Raw genomic sequence first — 17,062 nt, 5'->3', positions numbered from 1 at the left:
TTGGCTAGTCGCACAATTTCGCCTGTCATCCACGGTTCACGGATCTTGCCCTTCCTACCCTTTGCCTTCAACGGGACATGCATATCCTGCACTATTTTTAATCTATCTTTGGAAGCCTCCCACATCTCAAATGTGGACTTCCCTTCAAATAGCTGTGTCCAATCCACATTTCTGGGCTCCTGCCTAATTTTGATATAATTGGCCTTGGCCTAGTTTAGTACTCTTCCCTTAGGACCACTCTCTTCTTTATCTACGAGTATTCTAAAACTTACAGAATTGTGGTCACTGTTCCCAAAGAAATCCCCCACTGCAACTTCTACCACCTGTCCTGGCTCATTCCCCAGTACCAGGTCCAATATGGCCCTTTCCCTCGTCAGACTATTGACATACTGCTCTCGAAAACTCTCCTGGACACTTCTTACAAATCCTACCCCATCCAGACCTCTGACGTTAAGCATATCCCAGTCAACGTTGGGAAAATTAAAATCTCCCACCATCTCTACCCTGTTGCCTCTACATCTTTCCGTAATCTGTTTACCTATTTGTTTGTCTACCTCACGCTCACTGTTGGGAGGCCTGTAATACAGCCCCAATAGTGTGACTGCACCCTTCTTATTTCTCAGCTCCATCCATAATGCCTCACTACCCAAGACCTCCATAGTGTGCTCCTTTAGCACAGCTGTGATATCGTGCTTGGCCAGCAATGCAACTCCACATCCCCTTTTACTTCCCTCCCTGTCCTATCTGAAGCGTCTATATCCTGGAACATTTAATTGCCAATATCATGCCCTTCCTTCAACCAGGTCTCTGTGATTGCAATAACGTCATACTCCCAGGCACCAATCCAAGCCTTAAGTTCATCTGCCTTACACACTATACTCCTTGCATTAAAGTAAATGCATTTCATGCCACCAGTTTTTTTGCGCTCATCTGCTCTCTGCCTACTCTTCTCTTTATTAATGCTATCTTCATAATTCTTACAGTCTCCAGTCTCCACCTCGCTGCCTACTTGTTTGCTCTTCTAGTTCCTAGCCCCCTGCCACATTAGTTTGAAACCTCCCCAACAGTAGTAGCAAAACCTCCCCCAAGGACATTGGTTCCGGCCTGGTCGAGATGAATGATCAGCCATGACCTTATTGAATAGCAGACCAGGCTCAAAAGGCTGAATGGCCTACTGATATTCTATGTTTCTATCAATAACAGACAAGTTATTATTCTTAAGTTGACATCCTCCACTCCCATCTCGTTGAAGGCTTTGACTTTTATTTGAGCTTGGATCCATTGGCATTCTCGACAGTGTTTCATCAAATGAGGTTTTCTTTAGTTTAATTGCAATGGTAAGTGTTGGTAGATGGTTTAGCTACAAAGGAGCTCACATCATTCACCAGGGTCACCCAGCATCTACAGTAATGCACTTTTGGGTTGGAGTCTTTGGATAGCAACCACAAGCACCGACCTCAATGCCAACTGAAATCAGTTATCGAACATAAGGAACCTAAATAGAACATTGGCCACTGACGCAGCACAATTTATGTTCTATATTCTGTTTATGTTCTGTAAATTCCCAATGTGAAGGAGGAACCCATTTGTTTCTCTACCATGCAACAATACAATAAATAGTTGGTTACGGCCAATGAGGAATATAGCACTCTTTGCTATTGATTTAAGTAATTACTTAAACGTTATTTAAAGTGAGCATATGTAAAATGTTTGCCTCAACTGTGACCCTGTGCTTTTGATCCATTTTACCAAATTACAAATGGGTTCCATTCTTGAGTATGCTCACAAGTCATTTTGGAAGCAAGTCAGAACACGATGTAGTACAATATAAAGTAGCTGTTGATAAATAGAACAAACGTTCACATGTTATATCTTTAAAGTTAGTAATATTATGGGATCTCATTCATAAGTCAGACCTTCGTAAATCAGGGATCACTTGTGTGTATTTCCCAAGATAAAGAAAGACTTCTTAGTTTTGTTTATATATACAAAAGATGGATGTGCCTCTTAAATTGTGCCTGGCATTATTTTTCAGTTTGGACTATGGATCTATTATAGAATGGTTCTTCAACTCAGTACCAAATCTGCTTTTAAGCATTGTTTCCACTCTTTGTACTTTCAAAGCACATGGCCTGGCTGCCTGACTTCTCACTGCTTATTAGAAACTTGGTACTTCTGTTACCTTCCAACAGCAAAGTCAGTTCCGTTAGCTTCAAACATCTTGTTTTTTATATCCGCAAAATCTAACTAATAGCTATCACCACTTGAGGTGAGGTAGAGGCCTACTGCTAATGTCACTAGACCAGGAATCCAGATGATTCATCCTCTAGGGTACAAGGGTTCAAATCCCAGCCAGACAGCATGGCAGAATTTAAACTCAATGAATATATCTGGAATTATCCTTCGGCAAAGGCATCAATCAAACACAGCAGCACAGTGGCTCAGTGAGTAGCACCACTGCCTCACAGCAACGCTGCCTCACAGCACCAGGGTCCTGGGCTCGATTCCCACCTGTCTGTGCGGAGTTTGCACATTCTCTCTGTGTCTGCATGGGTTTCCTCCCACAATCCAAAGATGTGCCAGTCAGGTGAATTGGCCATGCTAAATTGCCCACAGTGTTAGGTGTGTTAGTCACAGGTAAATATAGGGTAGGTTTCTCTTCAGAGGAGTGCTGTGGACTTGTTGGGCCGAAGGGCCTGTTTCCACACTGTAGAGAATCTAATTTTAAAAAACGCTAGTTGTAAAAACTGATCTTGTTCATTAATGCCTAGCAACTTTAAAGGCCTTGCCAATGATGCCTATATCCCATAACGTAAAATGTGTACTTCATTCACATTAATTCCCTATCTCAGTCACCTTCAATAGAACTTGCATATTTCATCTGTTATGAACAGATGAGGTTTGGTTTCCTTCTTCCTGCCAAAATCATCTTTACTGTTTTTTAAAGCCCAAACTCATCCAAGATTTGTGAGCCATTCTTCATCAATCATTTGACATGATAAATCACCCTTCACTTGTCCCTCGCCTTCCGCCTCTTGTCCTTTTATATTTTATGAATAACTCTAGCCTGTTCTCCACTGACACTCTTCTTCCATCTGAACTCAGACTATGTTGTGTTGCAATCAAGTCCACAGAGGGTAATTTACCAGAGTTTGATTTTTTTTAAAAGGTGTGCTTTTCAAATAAAATAAACTTGACCATGTGTAAAACTATGAAGAAACAAGGCTGCCAGATGTCTTGAGTTAATCAATATTAAGAAGTTAGTTTCATAGAAACTCTTAAGTTTGGAAGTAGGCCATTTGGCCAATTAAGTCCAAACCAACTCTCCGAAAAGAAAACCACCCTGCCCTATCCCTGCATTTCCAAACTAATTCACCTAATCTACACATCCCTGGTGTCACTATGGGCAATTTAGATGGCCAATCCACCTAACCTTGACATTTTTGAACTGGGGAAAGAAACTGGAGCACCCAGAGAAAATGCACGCAGACACGGGGAGAACATGCAAACTCCACACCGACAGTTGCCTGAGGCTGAAATTGAACCCAGGTCCATGGCACTGTGTGGCAACAGTGCTGACCACTGAGTCACCATGTCACCTCACCAATCCAGTTTAATTGTCAAACAGAGGAGTTCAGGTACATAGTTCCATAGTGGCATCCCAGGTAGACAGTGTGGTAAAAAAGGCACTTTGGCATGCTTACCTTCATTGATCAGAGTATAGGAGTTAGGGCATCAACTTGGGCTCGACGGGACATTGGTGAAGGCATTTTTGGAATACTTCATGCAGTTCTGATGGTTCTGCTATAGGAAGGATGTTAATAAATTGGGAATAGCGCAGAAAAGATTTACAAGGATGTCACCAGGACTGAAGGTTTCAGTTTATAAGGAGAAATTGGATAGGCTGGGCCTTTTCACTGGAGCGTCAGAGGCCGAGGGGTGACCTTATGGAGGTTTATAAAATCATGAAGGGCATCGATAGCATAAATAGCTAAGGTCTTTTCCCTGGGGTAGGGGAGTCCAAAACTAGAGGGCATAGGTTTAAAGTGAGAAGGGAAAGATTTAAACGGGACTTGAGGGGTAACTTTTTCACACAGTGGTGCACATATGGAGTGAACTGCCAGAGGAAATGATGGATGCAGGTACAGTTACAGCATTTAAAAGACATCTGGGAAGGTACATGAAAAGGAAAGGTTTAGAGGAATTTGAGCTAAACGCAGGCAAATGAGACTAGTTTGGTTTGGAAAACTTGTTTGGCTTGGATGGGTTGGACTGGAGGGTCTGTTTTCACACTGTATGGCTCCATGATTCTGTGACACTCAATAAAGATTATTGTAATGGTAAAACCTATCCCTGAATCTAGCATTATACTGTTTATCATTAAGTTCTAGTATGGGTAGCAAAGTTGATTGTCCTTTGGCAGACAGTCCCCACTATTGAAATCTGTCCTTTCCTCAGAGTGAGTATGGTACTTGAAGCTATTTTTACTTTTAAATTCTCAATTCCACAATGTATTCAAACTTTTAACAAAGGTAGTAAGTATCCCAACTTGAGAACTGTAGAGTGAGAGGAATACTGTTATAAAATTCTATATGCCTTTGTGATGTTATTCCTTTTAAAGCAAAAACACTAGCTTAATGGTGATGGCTTCTCACAAGATGGGCTTTCAATGTGTAAAATATGGGTTATTGGTGCATAATGGAGGAATTCTATTTTTAACATAGAGTTCTTATGTGCTATCGGCAGGGTTCGCCAGTTATCTTTCACTGCACATAAAGGAGAATTTCAACATTTCTCTCTATGTAACAAGCTTTGGGGGGATGACATTTGTTTTGGCAATGGCCATATTTAAAAATTCTACTCCCCAAAAACTGTTTGAACATTTCATGTGAGGTGTACAATCCAGGTGATGAATTTTAATAATCAGATAAATACTCTTATAACCTTTGCCAGTTATGGTAGGGCGTGTCATAACAGTCGGTTTTGTCCAAGGTATTTAGACATTCTTTTATAAGTTTATGTTGAGCTTGACTACTTTCAGGTCAGGTGACTTTGGCGGCCATTTTAAAGCATCCAAGCTCATTTTTAAACAACTTTCTGTCAAATCAAAGTCCAAGGCTCTTAAGTCAATTGGTGAGATTTAACAAGTCATAGTCCATATTTAGCATCTTCTTTCCAGCTGTCTGATAGTCCTTTCCTCCTTCCTTCAGATCTACTATTTTGAAAACTAATTGATTATGTAAGGACCCCAACAATGGGGAAATAATTAACAAGGCTAAACGTGGTGACAGACTAATAGCTCGATGCACAGTCCAAAAATCAAAATTAGTCAAATTGCACCAAGTGACGCAGGACTGGGTTAATGAACAAGAGGGTGAAAACTACTTATGGTTACTGTTAGAAGCATTTCTGATTGACGCATTCCCTAAACGTCTGCATTCTATATCACAAAACCCAAGCATGAAGAAATAAGAACAACCAAGGGGATTGTCCTGCACGTAAATCCTCTTGTGATCCTGACTAGTAAGAGTTTAATCTTTGAAGCCCTTGCAATTGCTGAAAGATTCTATTCACTGGCTGTAGTCTGAATGCACAAAGGAGAGGTGATTTGCTGCAAGGAGTCATTAACCCTACTTGCATGATGTTTTGGGTAATGATTAATCAAATTGGATTTTGGAAAACAAGCAGTAAAGTACAGTCACTCTAACCTTGACTAGGTTGTCGCTGTGTTAACTGGTTAGGAGTGGCAACATCCACAGTCTGATGGGTAAACCCCTCAAGTCTCCTTATTTGCAAAACACAGAGTGGAGAGCGAGGCAGTGGGCCAAGTCAGAATCCACCGAAACAGCTTGGTGAGGAAACCTGCTTTAAAAGGTGAATGGCACTCTTGTTAATTTAGTATGGAGATATCTTCCAACTGCTGATTGCAGCAATGAAAAATAATGTTATCTGTTTGATTTTTAAGAGAATATTGGACCAATTAGTAAGAAAATTGATCTGCATGGCTGCAACAAGATTTTGGGGAGTGCTGGACTGCATTTGCAGAATCCTGGGGATTATAACTGCTGCAGGTATGTGTAAACAATCTAAACTACATAGCAATCACCAATAGCTATAGCCCACCATGCTTATATTCAGAACTGAGTGCCAGACATCCCTCATTTACTGAGTAGTGCATTCAGGATTCTATATTGAAATCGTTAGACCCACAGTTGCATAATGTCTCACAGGAGGCTTAATATTTGGAAATATTGCAAGGATAGCGTTTAACTTGCTGTCAGCTTTAAAACTGCCTCTTCATGGTATTTTTGAATGAAAGGTTGTTAATAAGGTGAAAGTAAAAGTGGATTTTCAACAGCAATTTTGTGGAATCCCCTTGCAAATGTGAACATAACCCATTGGGACCCACTAGAAGTGTTTAAATGTTCCTGAGTTTAACTTTTGGCATGGAATACTGCAGCAACACAACTAAAAGACTTAAACTTACTCTACAGTGTCAGAGGTAACATGCACGCAGGTGGGATGATAAGGTGTTTAAGACAGAAATCCAATGACCGCATGAAACTCTGGAGCCTGTCTTGATTGTGCTGCGCTGGCCCCAAACCCTCGATGATGAAAGATGTCAAGACTCAGGTAGTTGAGCTAGAATTCAAGGTTGAAAATGTGTCGCTGGAAAAGCGCAGCAGGTCAGGCAGCATCCAAGGAACAGGAGAATCGACGTTTCGGGCATAAGCCCTTCTTCAGGACTTCTTATACCCTTCTTATGACCGAAATGTCGATTCTCCTGTTCCTTGGATACTGCCTGACCTGCTGCGCTTTTCCAGCAACGCATTTTCAACTCTGATCTCCAGCATTTGCAGTCCTCACTTTCTCCTAAAATTCAAGGTCACTGCTTTATCAAATTATTCTAGCAAGGAGCAGGAGTAGGTTGCAGCTGGATGTAGGATATGGTCACTGCCATTCGGTCCATCAAAACGTTTTGTTTGGTCTGTGAAGAAAATAAAATGTGGAATTTTGGTTTAAAATTACATCATTATTCAGGAGAACAAATGACAGGCATGGTTCGGTTTAATTATCTGGGTACAGTTGGTGCAAATTAAAAATAGTCTGGGTCCAGAGGAGCATTTGTTTCTCACAGAGGGTGGTGAGTGTTTGGAAAGGGCTGTCAGAGGCAGTGCTGGAGGTGAGTACAATTTTGACATTTAGGAAATATTTGGACAGGTATGTGGATAGGATAGGTATGGAAGGATATGGACCAAATGCAGGCAAATGGGGCTAGTTTAATTGTGAAAACTGCGCAGTATGGACAAGTTGGGCTGAAGGGCCTGATTCCATGCTGTAAACCTCTATGACTGTATGGATGCTTACTTAATTGATTTTGATCATTTGCTGAAACTGAGAGAGAAGAGAATAATTTTTTGCTTGCTCCATGCAGTCTAGTACTCCACCCAGTGTGCATCTTCCTTGAGATGTAGACGGACTAAAAATTCTATATCATACTTTACCTTGTTGAGAAATAAAGGGCCACAGACCAAAGTATGACCATCACTGAGGGTGGCAAAATAGAACAGATTGTGAGATTAATCAAAAAGAGAGCCCATCATCCCAAGCGGAAGATTATAAAGTTTCACAGTACTGAGGTCCTGAGAAAGAATTAGATGAAATAATCAAAGAGCAACAGCAGGGATGGAGGAGTAATCATAATAATGGGAACCTGGTGGCAAAGACCAGAAAATTAGTGCTCACAGTTGTGTCAACAAACTAACGAGCAACAAGGTAGAATGTTTAGAAACAAGATAGAAACGTTGGAGGTGTGTGTGTGAGAGAGAGAGAGAGAGAGAGAGAGGTGTATATCCATCAAGTTTCTCCTTGCCCCGATTCAAAAGTACAAAATAGACATGAGTCATTCTAGACAAGGGAAATTGTACTCAGTGTCTGGGTAGGTCAAGACTTCCGTCACAATCGTACAGGATTTTTGCTAAATGGGTTTAATCCTGGTCATCCACAGTGAAGCCAAGATGAATTCACAAACCTCAATCATCACAGACAAATGAAATATGCCTGTGATCTGGGGTATCAGTATGAGGGAATACTGCAATGATTATGGATCTCTATATCATACGTAATGTCGTGATCATATCAGAATGAGATGGAACTTGGACCCAAGATGTTATCTCAGATATCTCCGCTTCTACCCTTTCCCTTATACAACGTTACATTTGATAAAGCCTGTTAGTGTTCACTTAACCGAATGCAAAGCTGACCTTGCCCTGCAGTCACATGGAAAAGTGTTAAATAGCACCTCCAGTCGATGGACAGCATAATATTCCCAAAATGTCCCTCATATATGCTCACAATTGGAATAGAGTATGTAAGTATAAAAAGGTACTGATGTTTACTTTAGGGATTTAACTTTGGATAATACACTAATGCGTTGAAACTTCTCAACTCACGAGTAAACTCTTTCACCAATAGAAAATGTTGCTGCAGTAGTGCAAAGAAGGATTTCTAAAACTGATTTGTCATTTCTAACATCTTAAGTCAGAGTTATTATTGGATCAGCTAACTGCTTTTGAATCAGGTTTTGCATTACATAGTAGCACAAGCAAACATGATTTCTGAGCTGGATTAGGCCATTTGGTCCATCTATGAGCTATCATTGACATTCTATCTCCCATAAACCATCCCCTCTTGCAATAAGGAATGTTTAGATTAGATTAGATCCCCTATAGTGCAGAAACAGGCCATTTGGCCCAACCAGTCCACACCGACCCTCCGAAGAGTAACCCACCCTGACCCATTTCCCTCTGACTTACGCACCTAGCACTATGGGCAATTTAGCATGGCCAATTCACCTAACCTGCACATCTTTGGACTGTGGGAGGAAACCAGAGCACCCGGAGCAAACCCACACAGACACGGGGAGAATGTGCAAACTCCACACAGACAGTCGCCGGAGGCTGGAATCGAACATGAGATCCTGGTGCTGTGCGGCAGCAGTGCTAGCCACTGAGTCACCGTGAAGAGCAAATTCATAATCAGTTAAAGGGTCGAATGTAACCTTCATTTCCAACTAATGTTTATAAGCCACTCAAACCCTGTCCTCTTTGCCTGTTGAATTTCTCAGTGATTCATTATTCTTTTACGCAATAGAGATTTGAATAAGATTTCACAGGTTAATTATTTTCTTTAACTCTTTTCCAGCCAAAGTTATTAAATAGAACCAATTGAAAATCCTGAAATGTTTTCAATACATTTTCGGGTCTGATTCAATGTGGAAAGATGTTGGTGCTAGGGGAGCAAAATGGTGCTTATACCAGATGATTAAATTAGTTTAAAGAACATGTAGCACCATTGTTTAATGTATCAAGCTTAGTCTGAATGAGGTGCCTTTCTATGCTACAGAGCAAACTGGAAGCCATATGTATGACACATCCCCAGCTTAAGACAGGATCTGAGTCTTGGTGTCATAATCATAGAGTCACGCAACATGGAAACAGACCCTTTGCTCCAACCAGTCCATGCGGACCATAATCCCAAACTAAACTTGTTTCACCTACCTGTGCTTGGCCCATATCCCTCCAAACATTTCTTATTCCTGAACTTAACCAAAAGTTTTTCAAACATTGTAACCATACCCACATCTATCACTTCCTCCTGCAGTTCATTCCACACACGAACAAGTTGCCCCTCATATTTTTAAAAAATCTTTCTCCTGCCACCTTAAAAATATGCCCCCGGTCTTGAAATCCCCCACCTGAGGGAAAAGACATTTATCATCTTTCAGAATCACCTCCAACAACCTACCCACCACCGAAGCCAAACTCACAGGTCTGCATGTCCCAGGCCTCTCCTTTCTTAAACAAAGGCACAACATTAGCCACTCTCCAGTCACACTAGCATAATGGGTTTGGCTGCATACAGCTACTATGCTGCACGTGGCACAATCTGAAAATATGCCATGTACACGCAATTGAGACAAAACCGGGGTGTTTGACCAAAGAGCCCAAACACACACTATTGTTATTCTGCTAAGTAGTCAACATTTAAATCAACATTAAGATCAATTCAAAACCAAATTGGAAACATACACCATTTTGCACAGGACCTATTACCACATTGTATCCAGCACTGAGTTTGGCATTTGAAACAATATTGTGTAGAGCATTGTGTCTGCATGCACATTGCACTGGGTTTCTCTGCATCATTGTATATATCATTGTGCTTTGTATTTTACACATTGTGCGCAGCACTGTAGTTGGTATTTGAAATAGATGTGTTTATTGTCAGACTCGTTACCAGGTGGCACAACGAATTTGCACAGAAAAGAAACAGCGATGCGGCTGCCTATCTCAAAGATGGTGCTGCCCATATGTTCACAGGACAGGCAGAGGCAAATTCGTAAGTGCAAGAAAGGCACCACTATGTGTGGGCTGTAGACTCTGAGACATCAGTGCTGTATTCCTTATGGATTTGACGGCTGAGCAACTGGGACCCTTTTCTACCGAACACAAAGAAGAACAAAGAACAAAGAAAATTTACAGCCCAGGAACAGGCCCTTCGGCCCTCCAAGCCTGAGCCAATCCAAATCCACTATCTAAACTTATCACTTATCATCTGTATCCCTCTGCTCCCCACTTGCTCATGTATCTGTCCACAGAACAAGAAAGAGCATAGACAACAGTGTTCAAGGAAGGGGAGGTGGGATAGACTGTCCACAGCTGTCTGTCATGGATGTGTGTTTCTAAATGACTGTCTCAAAAAACCCTTTAGGTTTAGCAGTTACTTATTTCCTCAGTTGATATTATGCCCTCAATGACAAGCCACATTACTCCTGGATAATTATTCAGTGCTTGGATCAAAGATTGGTCAGCACGTGGTTGGACTTAAGTCACAGCAGATAGTGAAACATGATGGAGTATCCTTCACTGTGACCAATCCTATGTTCAATGCCATTTATGCAGGTTCAGGCACATACAGGCGACTGGCATGTAGACATGGCTGCCTGATGTCACAGGGGCTATCTACATATGCACGGCTGTGGGGCCATCTTTGTCAGCCATGTTTAAAGTTGGGAACATGACCACTGATTCCAGGAAACATTGTACCCAGCACTGTACTCCCCCATATTAAAACAAATGTTTGAGGAATTCACTGCCAAGTGAAAGTAACTTCAAGAATCCAATTTTAGGAGGAAAGAGATGATTCAGGTTGGTGGGATGCAGATCACTGTATGATCAAAGATTTGTTTTGGGATCTTCTCTGTCCACCACTTGCATTCTTTATTGAATCCGAAGCAAAACTCGAATGAAACAACACAATGAAAAAACAACCTAAGAAACAAACTTAACGTGTTAAAGTTTTTTTACAATCCAAAATGTAGACTCTGATTCAGAAATCTTCCACATCTCAGAAGCTCAGCGAACCCACATTGGACCTTCTGGAGCATTGCTACTGTCAAATGGTTTTGAAATGAACACTGATTATTTTTGAAAACAAGAGGAAATCAGGTCAACTAGAAAGACAATTGATCAGACATTCCAGCTAAAGACAGTAAGTAATGGAATATCCTCAGTGATTCAACCTCAAGGAAAGGATTTGTTGACAAATGATGGACAGTTTCTACATTGCTGATTATCATGTTCTGGAATGGATTGTCCACAAGAGAGCTGGAAGTGGATTCCACAGTAAATGTCAAAAGGAATTTGGATATGAACTTAAAAAGGAAACATTTGCAGAAGGGCAGGGAGAGAACAGACAGAGTGGAACTAACTGCTCAGTCCACAACACAGGTACAATTGTCTGCTTAGAGAGAAAACATTGCAGACGTTGAAACAGGAGGTTGGAAGAACACAGCAAGCCAGGCAGTATTAGGAGGTGGAGAAGTCGATGTTTTGGGTATAACTCTTCTTCAGGATTGGGGAATGGGTAGGGAGCTCAGACATCAACAGAGGGAGGGTCGTGGGAGAAAGATAGATAGGATAGTAAGTTTCAAAACAAGGTTTTACTCAGAGCCCAGCATAAATCAACTTTCTAAAATGAAGTGAAGTTGGGAATGATTCATTCTTTGTTCACACAAAGTACAAAAATAGAATGCTGCTGGAATAAAATGCACACAATCTAGGGAAATTATGATAGAATCACCCCATAAGCAAATTTCAGAGATCCCAGGACCAACTCTTTAAAAATAAATAAAATCACAGATTACTTATGTAAAAAAAAATGGAAAATTTCCCAAGACAGTTAGTGAAATCCCTTCAACATGGGAACAGGAAAAGGCCACTCAGCCCTTGGAGCTTGCAATTCTGTTCGAGTCATAGAGTGAGACGGCACAGAAACAGGCCCTTCAGCCCAACTTATTCATGCTGACTAGGTTTCCTAAACTGAACTAGTCTCATTTGCCTATGTTTGGCTCATTACTCTCTAAACCTTTCCCATCTGTGTACCTGCACAAATATCTTTCAAATGTTGTAATTGTACCCACCCCTAGCATTTCCTCTGGCAGTTTGTTCCATATGCATACCACCCTCTGTGTGAAAATGTTGCCCTTCAGGTCCATCTTAAATTATCCCCCTCTCACCTTAAACCTTTGCTCTCCATTTTTGGACTCCCCGATCCTGGGGAAAAGACCTTCGCTATTCACCTCATCTATGCCATTCATGAGTTCATAAACTTCTCATAGACTTCTTGTAGTAGTGGTGGCAGTTTCTTAAATCCAGTTGACTGGCTCGGAATTTAACTCCCTGACAATCCGGTCCCAATCTCTTCTGACGGTCATACTCAAGGACTTCCTGCACACCCACCTTCGATAAACCACTGCGTCTTTCATCTAATCCACCTCCACTACATTTTTGATTCTGAAGTTCTTGCTCCCTATCCTGATAATCCATTTTCCTTTGTTTAAAATTGCAGCAACTATATTCAACAGCTGCCTCTGATAATTAAATGTAACTTCATTTTAAAATAGTCAGATTGCCTTTAAGAACAGGAGAGTAGCTGTTCCATGTGATATGGTCAGAATGGATTTTGAACTTAGAAAGAAATCTGATGTTTCCCTTTCAATTACCTGAATAGACTCACAAACTCTTAACATTCGCCTGTACCTGTGTTTTTGTTTTGCCGCTGTTTACCCTATTATTTACTATCTATGTTACTTAACTATGTGATCTGCCTATATTGCTCGCAAGACAAAGCTTATCACTGTGCCTTGGTACGTGTGACAACAAATTCAACTCAATTCAGCTCAATTCAATTCAATTCATTTATGTCGCAACATAGGTCTCGGGCACATTTACATGTTACCCTAGTGCCTTTTACTGAGTGTTTACACATTATACAATGAATCTGACTGTGACCTACAGTTGTTGGAAAGGAAAACAGAGAGAGGAATAACAACACAGAGCTTTCAATGCAATAAATAACACAGGGCACCTTGTGAACAGAAAATAAAAAGGCAAGCAGGCACCAAACAAGTTAAGTAGAAATTAAGAGAAGGGACTAGAAGATTGAATCAAAAATCTGAGTTTCAAGAAAACATTCAGAATGATTGCAAAGAATAAGATCAAAGTTGTCAAAGTCTCTTGCACAATGAAAGAGTGATGCATAAACAGCAAGAGCAAGAGAATTAAAGAGTGTAGCTAAACATAATGGCATGGCCGTAAAAGGTTTTGAAGATGATTAGGATTTTAAATTTAATGTGTTGAGGGACCAGATGTCAGTGCAAATCAGTAAAACAAGGATCAATGGGGTTTTGATTTTGACCAAGACAGAAATAAATAAACCATTTGAGTTTTGGCTAAATTAGAATTTAAGGTTTGTGAAGGATGGAAGGCATTTTACAAACCTAAGATGCAAAAGTGTGGATAAACTTTGTGGCAGCAATGGGAATAAGGCAAAGGAACAATAGTTGTCTAATATTGAGTTGGGTGTTTTCAAAAATATTTTTAACAATCACTGAACCTTGAGATTTGAGTGGTGGTGGATCTTCATACAAAGTCATCTCAACCAATGGAGAAAGGGTTTCTGAGAAAAATGTTAGCTTTCCTGTGAACATCTCAATTGAATCATGACCAATTCATGCCTTGATTTCATTTACCCACCTCAGCCCTTTCTGCCATGATGCCTATAATGAACAAAAATCACTTAAAATTACAATTAAAATGATACATTGAACCAACCTAAATTGCTGTTATCTCTTTCATCTTTTAGAACAGGTTGCAGGTTTCCGTTCATCAATATGTAAATCCCAGAACTTCTTTTGAGTCCCATGCTCGAGATAACTTAAGGTTTTATTTTTTAAAAAGTGACAGCTCAGCTCAGACAATGAATTAAAGGTGTGACATTAGTATCCCAATCTTGAGTCAGACTGGTTCTATTTCCGAGGTGGGAGTTTATAGAATGTTGTATGGATTGACTGCCTGCCTGCCTGCCTGCAGGTTTGTGTTTTTGAGCAGAATTTGCATTTGCGGAATTATATTTGCAGATACATTCCATTTTTGCTCAGGGGGGGGAACTCAAGTCACACTCAATCCATACAATGTTTTGTGGATTCTGACTTTGGAAATAGGATGGGACTGAGGGTGATTTAGCAGTTTGGATCAGAAATTGGCCAGCTGAAGGAAGATAGAAGATGGTGGTTGATGGGAAATGTGTATCCTGGAGTTCAGTTACTAGTGGTATACTGTAAGGATCTGTTTTGTCATTTTCATAAATTACTTGGATGAGGGCATAGACAGATGGGTTAGTAAATTTGTAGATGACATGAAAGTCGGTGGAGTTGTGGATAGTGCAGGAGGATGTTGCAGGTTACGGAGGGACACAGATAAGCTGCAGAGCTGGGCTAAGAGGTGGCAAATTGAGCTTAATGTGGAAAAGTGTGAGGTGATTCATTTTGGAAGGAGTAATAGGAACACAGAGTACTAGGCTAATGGTAAGATTCTTGGTGTCGATGAGCAGAGAGATCTCTGTGTCCATGTGCACAGATCCTTAAAAGTTGCCATCCAGGTTGATAAGGTTGTTAAGAAGGCATACATTGCATTGGTTTTTATTGGGAGAGGGATTGAGTTTTGGAGCCATGAGGTCGTGCTGCAGCTTTACAAAACTCTGTGGTGTGGATGCATCTGGAGTATTGCGTACAGTTCTGGTCACCGCATTATAAGAAGGATGTGGAACCTTTGGAAAGGGTGCAGAGGAGATTTACCAGGATGTTGCCTGGTATGGAAGGAAAATCATATCAGGAAAGGCTGAGGGACTTGAGGCTGTTTTCGTTGGAGAGAGAAGAAAGTTAAGAGGTGACTTAATAGAGACATACAAGATGATTAGAGGATTTGATAGGGTGGACAGTGCGAGCCTTTTTCCTTGGATGGTAATGGCTAGCATGAGGGACATAGTTTTAAATTGAGGGATGATAGGACAGATGTCAGAGGTAGGTTCTTTACTCAGAGAGTAGTAAGAATGTGAAATGCCCTGCCTGCAACAGTAGTAGACTCACCAACTTTAAGGGCATTTAAGTGGTCATTGGATAAATATATGGATGATAATGGAATAGTCTAGGTTAGATGGGCTTCAGATGGTTTCACAGGTTGGCGCAACACCGAGGGACGAAGGGCCTGTACTGCGCTGTAATATTGTATGTTAATATGTTCTAATTAATTCTGCACCTGCTTTTTTTTTGATGAGTCATTCCATATTCCCACTCCCCTTTATGTGAAATCTACTTCCTGATTTTACTACTAAATCATTTGGCTTTAAATTTCAGACTGTGCTCCTGTTTTCTTTTTTGGATTCCCCACCAGGGGAAAGGATTTCTCTGAATGTAACAAAACTCTTAACCTCATTGAGGTTTACTAAAAGTTTAACTCTCCCCCCATCTCAACTCAAGGAAACAGAAGCCCAAGTTTTTGGAAAGGTGAATGGGCTCCTGTACCTGTTGCCAGTGAAATTTGTCTTTGGCAGTGTTAAACCAGTGATAGTGAATCCCCGATGAATTTTCACAACAGACTCAAGGTAATTTTCCATAGCCTTCACTGTTGAAGTGACCAGTTTCACCTTCAAAATTGTGTGTAGATTTGATAAAGAGGTGTATATACGAATTTTTATGTTAACTCGAATCTATGATTGGAACTGCCAGTGGGTTTTGATCTCATAGAATCCCTACAGTGTGGAAGCAGGCCATTCAGCCCAGTAAGTCCACACCAACCCTCTGAAACCTATTCCACTCAGATCCACCCTGCACCCCACCCCCATATCCCTGCATTTCCTATGGCCCATCCACCTAGTCTGCACATCTTTGGATTGTGGGAGGTAACTGGAGCAAACCCACACAGACATGAGGAGGATGCGACAGTCACCCAAGGGTGAAATTGAACCTGGGACCCTGGCACTGTGAGACACCAGTGCTAACTGCTGAGCCACCGTGCCATCAGCTTCAGCTGTTTCAGTTTCTCCAGCTTCAGATGGTCAGTTGTAAACGAAAAGGAGTAACACTTGTAATCTATGTTCCTTATGCACAGATTAGAGCATCAATTTCAATCAGTAGCAGCACTGATACCCCCCCCCCCTCCCCTCCCCGGAGCAGAAAATTGTGGAGTTACATAATGCTGTAGAATGTTCAGGAAGAGTAGCAAGAGAGTGCTGCATTCCTAGTGTGAGGTATTTTCTGGTTTAACATCAAACCAAGATCCTGTTTTCCATTTCAGGTAGATGTAAAGGTCCCATGGATCTTAGGACAGAGAGTTCTTCTGATGTTCTGATCAATGCCCAGCCAACAGCACCAAGCCAGAATAACTGAGTGCCTTTCTCGTTGTTGTTTGTAACCAAATCGTCCGCAACAATTTCCCTTCGATCTTGCTTCATGCACCTCCAGTGCAGTGTAACCCTGGATGCCTCACTCTGTCTAAACATCCAATGATCCGCACGGTGGCTCAGTGGTTAGCACTGCTGCCTCACAGCGCCAGAGACCTGTGTTCAATTCCCCCCTTGGGCAACTGTCTGCGTGGAGTTTGCACATTCTCCCCGTTTCTGCGTTCCCCCCTCGGACAACTGTCTCTGTGGAGTCTGCACA

At 41.2% G+C, this 17,062-nt stretch overlaps 1 protein-coding gene across 1 annotated transcript in view; it reads left to right on the top strand.

The window, feature by feature from the left end:
* Positions 1-5,484: 5,484 nt before the first annotated feature.
* The window catches only part of tmem72 (transmembrane protein 72), a 30,582-nt gene continuing 19,004 nt past the window's right edge, over positions 5,485-17,062 (top strand). The window contains exons 1-2 of the mRNA XM_043678848.2: positions 5,485-5,874; positions 5,966-6,071. Coding sequence (XP_043534783.1) covers positions 6,002-6,071 — 70 coding nt within the window. The 5' untranslated portion in view covers positions 5,485-5,874; positions 5,966-6,001. The remainder of the gene's footprint in view (positions 5,875-5,965; positions 6,072-17,062) is intronic.

The sequence above is a fragment of the Chiloscyllium plagiosum genome, unplaced genomic scaffold (assembly GCF_037043375.1).
Source record: "Chiloscyllium plagiosum isolate Xiang-an unplaced genomic scaffold, Cpla_swu_hap1 HiC_scaffold_43, whole genome shotgun sequence".
Classification (NCBI taxonomy): Eukaryota; Metazoa; Chordata; class Chondrichthyes; order Orectolobiformes; family Hemiscylliidae; genus Chiloscyllium; species Chiloscyllium plagiosum.
The sequence above is the reverse complement of the archived record's forward strand: the minus strand, read 5'-3'. Positions and strand labels throughout refer to the sequence as shown.